At 31.3% G+C, this 14510-nt stretch overlaps 1 protein-coding gene and 1 long non-coding RNA gene across 2 annotated transcripts in view; one reads left to right on the top strand and one right to left on the bottom strand.

Moving 5' to 3' along the window:
* LOC129941703 (MAPK regulated corepressor interacting protein 2) overlaps nucleotides 1-1891 on the bottom strand; it is a 62496-nt gene extending 60605 nt beyond the window's left edge. The window contains exons 1-2 of the mRNA XM_056050405.1: nucleotides 1772-1891; nucleotides 1495-1576 (exon numbers count right to left, since the gene is read on the bottom strand). Of these exons, the coding sequence (XP_055906380.1) occupies nucleotides 1495-1576; nucleotides 1772-1823 (134 nt within the window). The 5' untranslated portion in view covers nucleotides 1824-1891. The remainder of the gene's footprint in view (nucleotides 1-1494; nucleotides 1577-1771) is intronic.
* LOC129941704 (uncharacterized) lies at nucleotides 594-1880 on the top strand. The gene is made up of 2 exons (XR_008780912.1): nucleotides 594-943; nucleotides 1031-1880. It is a non-coding gene; the product is annotated as an uncharacterized LOC129941704 (long non-coding RNA).
* Nucleotides 1892-14510: the final 12619 nt, after the last annotated feature.

The following is a 14510-nucleotide window of genomic DNA, read 5'->3' as shown; positions in this document are numbered from 1 at the left end:
TCAAATTTTCAATGAATAAGTGCTTTAATATTCACCTGTTTGACTGCTCAAACAGATTTTTCAAAGCTATGTTATTTTAATTCGAAGCAGTAAATAAATTAGTTGATATTTACCTACCTATTTATTCAAAAACAGAAGTTCACATATGCTACCGATTCAACACTTAGTATCTATGCAAATTAAAACCAATTATTTGCTTGCTTAAAATAACTTCACCAAAAAAAATGTGAAAGTATTTTCTTAAAAGGTCAGTTCACACTTCCTCCTTCTAAATTAGAAACAAAGCAATTTCAAATAATAAAATAAAAACAACAACATCGAAAATTCACCAAAATTCACCATAGAAACAAATTGTTGTTTTTGTAAATGCAAAGTGACATTTTATTCTTTTCTTTTAAACCTATAGGAATGTTATATAGGAAGGTAAATGAATTGTAGGTTATTCAAATGTGTCAAGTGCTTCCTGTTCACTTTTTCTTTCATCAGGATGGACGTATCTTTACGAAGTTGAATGAAGTAAATTTAATGACCACCTCCATTTCCATTTTCCAATCAATATAAACGCAAGCGTGCGTTATTCGAATAAATTCACCCCCAAGATAATAGATAACTGTAGATACCTAATCCATAATTGACAGTTTCATAATGTTAAATACCTATCTACCTCGCATGTAACAGTAACCTCACTTAGCTGCAGAAGTTAGTAAATGCTAACACCTTGCACACACCTATTTTCCTTATCAATAAATCAAACAAACCTTAATTTTATTTTACTATTTATCTGTCATAAATAAACCTGACCCGTTTCTAAGTTGCCATGTGCACATTTCCTACAGTAACTCATAAGTCATAAGCTCATAGCCATCAACTGAACAACAAGTTTCGAACTAGTTTATCTTTTCTAGGCTTCATCTTGTCATCTTATCAATTAGCACAGAAAGATGTATGGTATCAAATGATATCTTCTACCTAAAACCTACTGTCATGTGTTTAATAATATCTAAGCTACTTTGCATTGCATCTTTTATAGTTTGCTCGGTTGATGGAAATTAGAACGAATCTCATCTCATACGAAGGACCGTACAAGTGTATACTTCTGAAGCCCCACATCTCTCACTTGAGTTTGATTAATCAATCGAGAAAATGGCTTTGCCTTCATAACAAATAAATTTTTATTCTTTACGAACAATAAGAGCAAAGGAAAAAAATCACGAGATACTTAACATTTTGGTCTTGGCATCGCTCACATAACATCACAGAAGATGAAGATGGAGATGACGATGACGATGAAAACGAAAGAATAGATGAACGACTTTTGTTTTATTATTTTCTTAATTCTGTGTAATGTGTCGACGAAGATTTCACATTATTACGAAATAACCCGCTAAACTAACCTCAAAAGCAACCCCCATTTATAACCAATACCTGCCATCGATATAGGTACATAGGAGGAAGAACGAAAACAACAAAAATTTGTGAAGAAATTTGACTTACTAGGCTTCCGGACTTTGAAGATCTGATGACTTCTTGCCACTTTCTTTGATTGTTTCAAATTTTTCATAATTTTGCGCCAAACCTGTCAAATGAAATAAATAAATTCAAAAATCAAAAAAAGAAAACAACAATCACAATCAATTACAACAACAATATAAAAAGGAAAAATAATAAAATTAACCGCATTGCATTTTGGCATTTTCCACTATGACATAACAAGTTCACCACCCTCAAGTCCCAACCCACCCCACTTTGTAGTAAGGAAAATGAAACTCACCTCTTCGTGTTTTTGCAACAATTTTACTTGGACCCTTTGAAACGGTATACATTTTCTTTTTGTTTGTTATTTAATTTATATATTCACTGAATTTGTTATGTTTTTTTTTTCAAAAGAGAAATTAAAATTGCAGATTTTTCTTTGATTATGAATATTCTACCTGACCGAATGTAACGATTTTTATTTTGTTACTTTTTACCACACACAAAATTATTCGTGGAAAATTTGGTGCAATGACATTTGATAAGAGAAGAAGAGGTATAGAGGGAGAAAATCTTCGTTTTTTGAAACTCACAAAAATAAGAGATTGGAAAATGCTTTTTTTTTCTTCTTTAATTCTATATTTTTTTTACAGAACAACCGAAAAATCGAATCCCGGACGATAACTGACTAAACGAACGGTAGCGATGGCGATGGCGAACAGCGGCAGTCCAAATCTAAACGACGAATGAATGGAGCGGAGGAAGATGAAAAACTTCATGGATTCGGTTCGGATTCGAGAATACCTACTTTTGATTTGGTTTGTTATGTTGACATTTGGTATCGGTTCGGTATTCGGTTGAAGTGATGGGATTTATTCCGGGGTACGGTGTACGGTGCACATAGCACTTATAGAATACATAGTACACGAGGTTGCTCTAAGTTAGTAGTAGTGAAGTGAAAAAGAAATGCAAAAAATAAAATAGAGAATAAAATTGAGAGATATGAGAAAAGAGTGTAAAATTAGGAAGGGTAGTTTAAAAGAAAAATAGGAATAACGAAGCATGAATGGGAATTGAAAATACATTTTCCGGCAACAGCTGTTGTGTCACATTTTAATGTCACTTCATTCTCATTTTGGTTCGTTTTTGGGGACAAAAAAAAACGTGATGTCACTGATAAGAATTATGTCAAAAAGAGCTACTTTGAGCAACACAATATGGGTTGGAGTTTAGGAATGAGGTTTGTGTATTTGATATTTTATTTTTTCTATAGTTTGAATTTATGAAGTTTTAAGTTTTCATAGGAAATTTTAAAAAACGTTAAGAATTACACAGAATTTATTGTACCTAGTTCGTTAAAATTCACGTCTCACAAAATTGGTACAAAATCCAAAGAGCCTAATTTAAAATAATACTTTTATTTTAGTATTTGAAATATGAATAACTGCAAAATAAGATTATCTTCAAAATTTAAATGAAATTGAATTTCTCAACAAAATCGTAGTTTACAATTTTTGTATGAGAATTATGTTACGGGAACAATAAATTCGGTGACAAGATAGAGGAGCTTTTGGTGGAGATCTTAATACAAAATTCTACACTTTATAATTAGTCTAATAAATCTAAATTACGTGTAACGTTGTTTGTCCGCGATGGACTCTTAAACTTCTTAACCGACTTTAATCAAATTTGTACGCCTAGTTCAGTTTGATCCAACTTGAAAGATAATATCAGTGGTCATAAGCCATAACCGCCTAAGTCAATTTTTTATACTTTTCAGGAGAGCAGTTTGAAGTTTTAGATCGTGTTTGTCAAAAATTTTATGGGAATTTCAAAAAAAATTTAATGCAAAATTGAAGAAAATTAACACTTTTTTTAGAAATTAAGATTAAACTATTTTTATAAAAGACAACTAATGAGTAATTTAAGAAAAAAACACTTAAGCTGTTATGGCTTATTGAACTTGAAAAAAATAAAAATCTTAGTTCGAGTTAGGCTTTTGTGGCATATTTAGGATAAAAAAAGCAAAAAGCTTAAGTTGAGTTAGGCTATTTTGGCATATTAAGGAAGAAAAATTCAAATTTCTTAAGTCAACTTAGGTCGATAATCTTTGTGTTACAATGTGGTATATGATTTTCTATGTTGAGTTAAGTTCTTTTCCTTACCAATAAGGAACCATATTTTAAGTTAGGTACTTTTCCTAGATTTGAACTTACGTGTCAAGAAATAGTTGTTTTTGGAACAAATTTTTAACGTTACTTATTATGTACCATTTCAATAAACAAACAAATTAAATTTTAAGAAAAATATATGATTATTATATTTATATTTCATTTTCTTTTTTAAATTTTATTTAATTTTTTTCATTTTTGTGATTAAAATCGCTGTTCGTTTGAATCATTTGCGTTGTCAGGCTCCGTTAAATCAGGATGGGTATCTGGCTCGTCCATATTTGTTTTAAGATTATCATAAAAGGAATGAAAATCAGGACTTATGAATTGTTTTAAACTCATAAGATCTCTTTTTTTTTTCTTGAGAAATACTTGGTAAGTCTATTGCGTTGGAAATTTGGACATTTACAGAAGCTCCTCTCTTTCCTACTTTTAAAATTTTAAAAGACTCATTTTTATCCAAAGAATTTTTATATTCCACTTGATTGCTGCGTTTTGTGTATCGCAGCCACCGAACTTCATGCCAATTAAATCTATTACCATCGTCATCAACTCGTTTCCAGGAAAATTTAGATTTAGAAAATTTTGAAAAATCAAAAAAATCTTCGTTCCTCATCTCAACTGTTTCAATCTTGGATCCAACTGTATTAACGAACTGATACCAATCACTAGGTGTTTCAATTTGGACATTTGTTTTCTTTTTCATACGCTCAACTAGGGCATGGTCGCTGTCGCATTCCATGTGCGTATGTCCTGGTTCCAGGAATTTGTGATCGACGTAATCAATTTTTTCCGAGCTAGATAAAAATGCAATAAACATTGCAGCGACAAATGAATTCTTGTTCTGGCCAGAGCATGAATCGCTGTAGAATGTTATGCATTTAGTCTCTTCCGGTAAACTTTTCAGTAGCTTAAAGATGCAAGATGAAATTTCGTTTCCTCCATGACGGGCCATAGCTTCATGCCACATGAAACATTTTGCGTAATTTGACTCTAAATCGTGCACGGTTAAATTAAAGGTCCATAGTTGTCTTTTATAAAAGCTTATAGAGTTTCTTAAAAATGGTGTTGGCAGGCATTGTTGGAGGTCAAAGGCGTAAGTTTGTATGCAATTAGAATTGATTGCCTCTATTTTATCATTGCGTTTTGCTTCATATGCCATTTCGGCCTTATTAAGATGTTCTTGTTTTTGTTGAATCAACATGCACTTTTCGTCTTCAGATTCAGCAACTTTGATCTTCGAAACATACGTATCACAAGTAGAACACGTGTCTACTTTCGGTGCTTTAAATTTAAGGCCCATCGTTTTGAAAATTTGGGAGTATTTGGACAGACTTACCGGATTTGAGGACTCTGATTTGTAGAGGCGGTGCATAGATGAGAGATTGAGGCTAGCTGGTAAATATTTTTTGCATGTGTCCCTTCGACTGTAATGACTTTCATCCGCTGGAAACCTTAAAATATGATTCCTCACTTCTTCTTCTACGGCTACGTCAAACTTATTAGCAGGAGTATGATTTCCTCTCCTATTTTTAAATGGAATTGATGGACAGCCAATTTTTTTGTTTATAACAGATTTAATGAAGCTATCAGTTTCTCCAAAGCACTGGACAAAATGTTTCTTACATACATTCCAAATATTTCCGTCGACTTCCAGCGTATACTTCATAGTATGCTCACGTTTTCGCTTTCGGTTAGTTGCATTAACCAAGGTGTCACATTTCTTATCCCCTATGTTTATCATAGATCCAATGTATAGAATTCTTTGGTCATAAGTTCCTAGGGACCAGTAGTGTTTGAACAGCAATTTAATTTTTTCAATATCTATTCTCTCATTGCATTTACTCCGACAATTACCAAACGCCTTGCAGGATCTGGCCTTAACTGTTTTTCCTTTGACTGATTGATATGACTGCCCACTATTACGAAGTTTTTTCTTATTCTTGCATTTTGGTGTTGCTAAAGCTTCTTCTAATTGAGCTCCCAAAACAATAACTTCTTCATCATTCTCAGATTTCGAATCACTTGTTTTACTCGTATTAGATAAGTTAAAATCTGGATCTATCACTGAATCATCAGAATTATTCATCCATTCAGGTTTATCCAAAAAATTATCATCACATTCGGAATCAGTTTCAATGTTGTTAGTTAATTTAAATTTACCTAAATAGAAATAATAATTATGTTTACGTATATCTCAACATTTTATACCTAATAATTTTTCTTCTAAAAAATAACGTTTCTTAAAAGACGTTAATAAGGGTAACTATAACTACTATTTTTCTTACTTTGGAGCAAGCCAACATCAAAATACAGCCCGTTTATTGATGATTGTGTTTCCTTCAGTACGCTCGGTTCGAAATTTGGCAATAGGTCGTAATTCAACTCTTCATTTCTTGTGCATTGTTCTGTTGATGTTTGATTACTCTTGTTTGCACGAGACGTTTCCGTTTCGCCCTGGAATCTTCCATTTTCAAAACCCCGAACGTTTTCTGAAGCAAATTGTAGTAAAAGTTATGGAAGAGTGAGAACTTCATCATTTTAGCAATAATATAAATAATGTGATCTGCCTACAGCTATGTAAATACATATACATATGTGTATTTTATTTGTTTTTGTGTCAGGATTTGAAGATATTTGAGGTAAAAAACGAAAAATCTGGCATTTTTAAGGTATTCTATGAGACGTTTAATTTGTTATGGATTTTATAAACGTAATAAGTATTATATACATACATACATACCTAACATCATATTAATAGGTAGGTAATAGGTAGGTTTTATTCTACAATAGCTATCGCACAGTTTTCTACGATTTTTTCACCATACCTTAGATTTTCAGTCACAAATACATTTATTATAAAAATATATACAAAATCGTAGAAAAGTTTCCGATAAATTGTTTCAAAGAAAAAGTAATTTAACATACTGCTCATAGGTATTTTATTTTATTTTTTAACTAAATATTTAAATATCAAAATAATGACATGCTCACAAATTTCCAATTTTTATTTTTATTCTAAAATGTCACTTTAGACAGAAAACTCACGTGAACTTAGAAGGTTAAAAGCGTTAATTTATTCATTTGCTTATTAAAAAATTGATAAAGAATGCACTTAAAAGTGAACAATTGGTAAAAACGAAAGATTGAAACAGAAAAGGACCACTGCAATTATTCTTTTTCTTTACTCCGGAAAAATCTTACGAATAAATGCTCGTTTTTCTTATTATCTACTATTTTGGTAAAAAAAATATACGTGGATTTATTTATATAGAGTTCAAAAGTACATTGCTCAAAAAAATGTAATTTAGTAGATAAAGAAATAAATGTTTATACAATACAAAATTCGAATTCGGGAATATTAATTTATGACAGCTAAATATAAATAGGACGAACTTACCTTTGGCTTTAGCACGTTCAGAAAGCATCCTCGCTAATTGCACCATTTTCACTGCTCTATTAGACATTTCACACGCACTTTTACAATAACTTTTCACTTTAAAAATAACTTTTTATTACTCTTCACTGCAGATATGACTAGTCACAACAACATAAATCAACTTATGACTCGGATTTTCGCGAAATTAATATTAAATTGGTAAAGGCAGAGGAGCCTAAGTAAACTGTGCGATTTTTGAAATTCAAATATGCCATAACGGCCAAACTCGATTTATCATTTTAAAAGAAATGTGTTCTGGTTTGCCAAAAGAGCTTAAATCAAGTTAAATCTAACAACTATCATAACCGTGATTTTCCATAACAGCCTATCTTAAGTTAAGAAAATTTAATTTTTCTTCTATTTGGGGCATAACAGCCTATGTTGACTTAAGAAAAATTTAATAACGGCAGTTCTTAATTATGGGCAGAAAATAATTTTCTTATCTTGACTTAAGTTTTTATTCCTTATTCATTTTTTAAGAAAATAAGAAAGTAATATTAACCTATCTAAAGATAAGTTTGTATGGCAAAGCAAACATAAGATACTTAAAGAACATTAGTTGAGTTATGAAACCAACGTTATAAAAACATTTTTTTTCTTGAGTTAAGTTGTTAGGGCAAATGAACATTTTTGAAAAGTAACTTAGGTTGTTAGGTTTTTTGCTTATAACTTCTGTTTGAAAAGAGATACACACGTAAAAAATTGAGAGTGTATAGATCTTGATATTTTAAACAGGATTATGAACAAAACTTATTTTCGTCATAACTCGACTTAGGCGGTTATGGTTTGTGGCCACTGATATAGGTTACATCATTGAATAATTACAAATAGAAGGGACACCGGGAAAATCCTGCTCTAGATGGCGACACTTATTTCTCAAATGCTCATAAGTCGCTAGTATCGCCGGCGAGTTATTGTATCTCAGTCTATCAAATACAACACCCAATTTAACAGATTTGGTTCTCATGGGAAATTTACTCAAAATTTGTTGTCGAGAAAGAGAATAAAAAACAACAATAACAACTGTGTAGGTATACATGTGTGTGGCATTCAAGGCCAAATCACGTTCGCTACAGAAAATGTATTTTGAAGGTTTGTTTTCCTTTTTTAAATTTCGTTCTCATTTATAAAACGAAAATGATGATGTTTTGTGAGTATTTCTTCAATTTCGTTGTTAGTTTGATATGGGTTGGGATGGGTTTATTTTTAAATTTCTTTTTTTTCTGAAAATAGGGATAGTGGACGAATCATACTTTCTACAATGTACATACATAAGCATAGGTAGGTAGGTATATTGTTTAGGCTAATGTTAGGTAGGTAATTGCACAAATGGAGGTTAGTAGGAACATACATATGTATGTATGGAGGTATATATGTATATATATATAACAGAAGTAAGGGGCGTACCTATAAGATTTTTCAACCATTTTAGTAGTATTTTTGGCAGATTTCTTTGCTTTAAAGCAAAAAACTTTGGAGTGAAGAAAAAAAGATATAATCGAAGTAGAGTAAAAAAGGATTCTTAAAGCCATTTTGGATCATGTTACCATTTACCAGTGCACTGTGCGTACACGAATAACATACAATTTCATCTTGCATTGTTAAATTTGTTTATATACATTTTGTGGTAGGTACTTACATATACCTACATGGCTTTAAGAATTAATTTTCTATTTTGTTTTTGTTTTTACGTATTTTTTTGTGATATTGTTTTGCTTTAGGGTGACGGTTGCATGGAAGTAGTTTTGACGTTAAGCAGTTTTTGTAGTCACATGTCAGTGGTAAATAAGTTGTCTTCTTATTATACCTCGCTTTATTTTTATAACAATGTGATGTGCCAACCTTGAATAAGACATACATAATTATATTTATAGATGAGTTGTTTTAATTAAATGAAATTTACAAATGTACCTATCTAAAAAAGTTATGAAAGTTAACCGACTTTTGGTGAAATATTTATCTACATACCTACTTATAATTTTCAATACAGTAAGGTACTAACATATACCTAAGATATGTTCTTGAACCTTTTCCGATTTATGTTGTATATCAATGTTTTGATCAACTTTAAATACTTTGAATGTAAAGCTGAAGATTTTAAGTAATTTTTGTTTTGCTTGAAAAAAAATTGTAAATTGAATATTTTTACAAACCACATTAAATTAAGTTGCAACATTGTGTCAAAACTCTAAAATAAAATTATTCTGGACTCAATATCATTGTTTTTCGAGACATTCTAGTCGAAAACCATTTTTGAATAATTTTTAGTAATTTTACCAATCCTTTGGATGGTGTATTTTGACACATGTGTGTTTTTTCTTTCTTTCGATGACTGAGTGATCGACATCGCACTCTAAAGGAGTGTGTCCAGGTTCTAAAAACTTATGGTCAATTATCAAAAGATTGGGATTTCTTTCTAAAGCTGCCATAAACATAACACTCACGTGTAAATTCTTGTTCTGCCCCGCACAAGAATCGATATATAAAATCAGATTGCTAACATTGATTGGAACATTTAAAAGATGTTCGCATAAGCAAGATGAAATTTCATTTCCTCCTCTTTTTGCTGTACCTTCATGCCACATATAACAGAAGGGCTTATTTGTTGAAACATCATGCACTGTGAGATTGTATGTCCACAGCTGACGCTTATAAAAAGCTATGTTGGATTTTAGGAAAGGTGTAGGGAGGCACTGCTGCAAATCAAAAGCGTACACTTTTGTGTTTGGGTTTTCTCTGGCCAAAACTTTGTCTTGTCTCTTGCAGCTATATGCCGCATCAGTTTTTTTTTGATGAAGCGTTTGAAGCTCCATTAGGGTGTTCTTTTCTTCAGGGTTCTGGGTAATCGATATTATAGTAGCCTATCTATCGCAAGTTCCACAGGTATCCAGTTTAGGACTCTTTATTTTTAGATTAAGTTCTCGAAAAACCTGAGAGTACTTTGATAAACTGACTGGGGTGTCCACTTCGGAACAATAAGGCTCGTACATCTTTGTTATAGTAAGGCCAGGCTGCAAATATTTCTTGGTCGTGTCGCGCCTGCAGTAATGGCTCTCATAAGCTGGAAATCTATTTATTTGATTTCTTATCTCATCAAGTAAACTCAACGGCAGTTTATTAGAAGGTGTTGATGAACCTCTTTTGTCCAGCAAATTTAGACCATCCGATACAATGTTTTTTGCAATTACGCTTCTAATAAATAAATTTGTTTCACCAAAACAATCCAAGAAACATTTTTTGCAAACTTTTCTTTTTTCTTTTGCAAATTCAATTGAATAATCAATAGAAATTTGCCTATTTTTGTAAACAGTGTTTGGTTTCTGGGTTTTCGTTGAGGCCTTATCTTTTACGGTGATCATTGAGTTCATGAATAAAACTCGTGCGTTGTAGCTCCCAAATGCCCAGTATTTTTCAAAAACGAGTTTTTGTTTTTCATTGGAAATTTTGTCCTTGCAGTTGTTTCTACATGAAGACAAGTGCTTTAGTTTTCTTCCTCCGATAGCTTTTCCGGCTTTCGATTTATAAGGCAAGCCCTTATTTCGTTTACGCTGTCGTATTTTTTTAGAATTGTTATTATCATGGCATTCTTTGTCTACATTATCAGCATCTAAAGGCTGATGTGATGGAACTTCAAGGTCAGTAAGGAGGGTATCTGGAACAACACTATTGACAGTAGTCATTCCTAGCTGCTCGGGATTAACAGATTTGAAGTCAATGTCTTTTATTATTCACGAGATATCGAGAACAAAACATCAATTTTTTTATATTCAAGAAAATATTTATTTTGTGATTTAAATTAACTTACGTTACATTCCCATTATAAACTTTCTTATTTTGTTGTATTGCCATCAAATTTGCGGTTTTGCAATTATAAGGAACTGCATCCATATTCAATCGCGATCTTATGCTGTTCAAACATATTTCACTTTTATTAAAATGGTCTGCACAAATAAAAATTGGCTCATTGTTTATTAGCTTTTCGGAATAGCTATTTTCGGAGTTTACTAGCCAAATTTTGGCTAGACCTTCGTTTTGTGGCAGTCGAAACCGCGGCACACCTGAACTTTTTTTATTTAAACAATCCTTATAATCACAATACATTTTTAATTTAAGTACAAATTTCAATCTACCCTTAGACAAAACCGCACTCAATAAAATACAAAAACTTACAACAAAAAGTCATCTACATATATGATAAACACAAATGAAATACATATACAAACATACATAATATGTCTGGATTGATAATTCATTTTTCTTCCAAAGATGTAGGTATACCTTGCCTATTCTTAAAACTGTTTTTTTCAACGTGTACACATTGATATTAGTGTCCTTTTTAAAAAAGATCCCAAAAGGACTTTTTTAATCCCTTTTGACTTTGTATACAAAAACCTTTTGAGCATTTAAATTAGCATATACAAAAACCAGTTTCATGAAAATGATATTCAAGCTACTAATAGTACTCACTGGGTGCTCATAAGTCGCATGGTCGTTTGAGCAATGTTCGGTGTCTACTTCTATTTGTAATTATTCAATGGTTACATCTCAATTTATGATCGCAATATTATTTTATTGCAAATTATTTGCCTATTTTTTGACAGTCACAAATATCTGTTCGCTCCAAAAGACGGCAATATTTGTTGACTGGATTGAGTAAGTATTCAATAGATGGCGCTATGTCAAACTTACAAACGTTTCATATCAGCCACAATTTAATAGCATCTTTGTATATGAAATCTATAGTACTCTCATGAGCAACATTTTTTAGGACGACCGGATGCCGAGCGATTGGTGCTAGTATCGAAAGTGGTGACATTTCGGGGGAGCGAGAGAAATATATTATTTCGATTTCCATAAGCAGCCAGCAGAATAAGGGAGATAATTATTTTCCCACCCAAAATATCTACACAATTTCCTTCATTCTATTTGAGTCTATCCTTGTATACGTTTTCATATACAAAGCTTCCATATAAAGGCCGATGAATTTGTTTTGTTTCTTAACTTCCCATAGGAAGTTATTGTAATGGGACCGATTTGTCAAATTGAAAATTTTGACATTTCTCGACGTTTCTAGGGACCCTAGAGTCGAAATAAAAGATTTTTAGAAAGATGTCTGTGCGTGCGTGTGTACCTACGTACGTTCGTACGTCCGTACGTTCGCGACGTTTTTTTCGTTGTCCATAGCTCAAGAACCAGAAGAGATATCGATTTCAAATAAATGTTGTTATACAGATAATAAGACAGAAAGATGCAAAAATGGCTCTCAAGAAAATTGCGCTGGTGGTTTTTTTACCATAGAAGTTTGAAAAAAGGTGAAAATTTTGGTTAACCCTAAATATCTTACGAACCAAAAACTCTAAAGACTTGAATTAAATTTTATATAATATATTGTAACGTGATATCAAAGAAGTCTATTTTTTGAAAAAAATCCATTTAACAGTTTTTTTATAAATCAAAAAAAAAATGAAAAAAAAATTGTCATCTCCAAAATTTTACGACTAAAATATGATTTCATCTCCAAAACAATTTTGTGCAACGAAAAATAATGTTTCTGACATCTCATAAAATTTTGAGAAAAATCAAATTGACAGTTTTTTTATGAGAAATAAAAATTTAAAAAAAAAAAACATTACTGAAAGTTGGTAAAAGTTGAATATCGATTCAAATATCTTTTCAAAAATTTGAAATTTAGGCTTCAAATTAATTTTTTCTTATAAGAAATATTGTTTTCAACATTCGATAAAATTAAAAAAAAAATCGAATTGACAGTTTTTTTTACAAAAAATAAAACTCTAAAAAAAATAATATTAAAACTTGGTAAAAATTTACTTTCGGATCAAATAGCTTTTCAAAAATTAAAAATATTGGCTTCAAACTTATTTTATTTCACAGAAAATATTGTTTTCGATATTCAGTAACTTTTATATAAAAATCCAACAGTCTGTTTTTTCATAAAAAAAAATAATAGTACACACATTTGGTAAAAATTGATGTTTGGTTCTCGATATCTCGTGAACAATAAAAGATGTTGAATTCAAATTAATTTCATTCATATAATTTGTAATAAGAAATAAAAACTTTTAAGAAATGCTACTAAAATTGGTAACAATTCTCGTTAATATATATTTTGAAATTAAACTATTTCATCATATGCAAAATAATGTTGGTAATTTTAAAATTTGTATTAAAATTCAACTAATAACTTTTTTAACAAAACACGAAAACTTACAAACTTTTTTATGAGAAATCAAATGGCATTAACATTTTTGAAAACAAAATTTTTCAACAGGTATGTATATTATTCAGTCCTAAAATATAGTAAATATTTTTAAATAGTCTAGGTATAGGATTTTTTTTCTAAAATTGCCTCTACCTACTGCACGAAGAGAAAAAAAACGGTTCCGACCAAATCTTTGCGGCCAAGCTATTGTTCTCTCCAATTCTGTTTACAACCTTTGACACTTGAAGCTTAAAACTGCCTTTCCAACATAACTTATCTCGGGTTATCTATATCACCATTAAATGTTTGTTTTTTTTTCGTAAATTTCTCTCGGAGTTTAATTTTATTATTAGTACCTATATTTTAAAACAGTAGTAAAACTTTATGTTTATTTCAAATATATAGAAAAATTACCCCAAATTTACAAAGTCTAATATTTTTCTAAAAATAAAGATCCAAACAAAGTTTAAGTAAGTTTAAAAATGTCATGGGTAGGTTTACTAAAATAAAAGAAAGCATTTCCTTACATCCTTGATAACTTATACTATTAAGGTAAAGGGTGATTTTTTGAGGTTAGGATTTTCAGGCATTAGTATTTGACAGATCACGCGGGATTTCAGACATGGTGTCAAAGAGAAAGATGCTCAGTATGCTTTGACATTTCATCATGAATAGACTTACTACGAGCAACGCTTGCAAATTATTGAATTTTATTACCAAAATCAGTGTTCGGTTCGAAATGTGTTTCGCGCTTTACGTCCGATTTATGGTCTACATAATCGACCAAGTGAGCAAACAATTAATGCGATTGTGACCAAGTTTCGCACTCAGTTTACTTTATTGGACATTAAACCAACCACACGAATGCATACAGTGCGTACAGAAGAGAATATTGCGTCTGTTTCTGAGAGTGTTGCTGAAGACCGTGAAATGTCGATTCGTCGCCGTTCGCAGCAATTGGGTTTGTGTTATTCGACCACATGGAAGATTTTACGCAAAGATCTTGGTGTAAAACCGTATAAAATACAGCTCGTGCAAGAACTGAAGCCGAACGATCTGCCACAACTTCGAATTTTCAGTGAATGGGCCCTAGAAAAGTTGGCAGAAAATCCGCTTTTTTATCGACAAATTTTGTTCAGCGATGAGGCTCATTTCTGGTTGAATGGCTACGTAAATAAGCAAAATTGCCGCATTTGGAGTGAAGAGC

The sequence above is a fragment of the Eupeodes corollae genome, chromosome 1, assembly GCF_945859685.1.
Source record: "Eupeodes corollae chromosome 1, idEupCoro1.1, whole genome shotgun sequence".
NCBI lineage: Eukaryota > Metazoa > Arthropoda > Insecta > Diptera > Syrphidae > Eupeodes > Eupeodes corollae.
The sequence above is the reverse complement of the archived record's forward strand: the minus strand, read 5'-3'. Positions and strand labels throughout refer to the sequence as shown.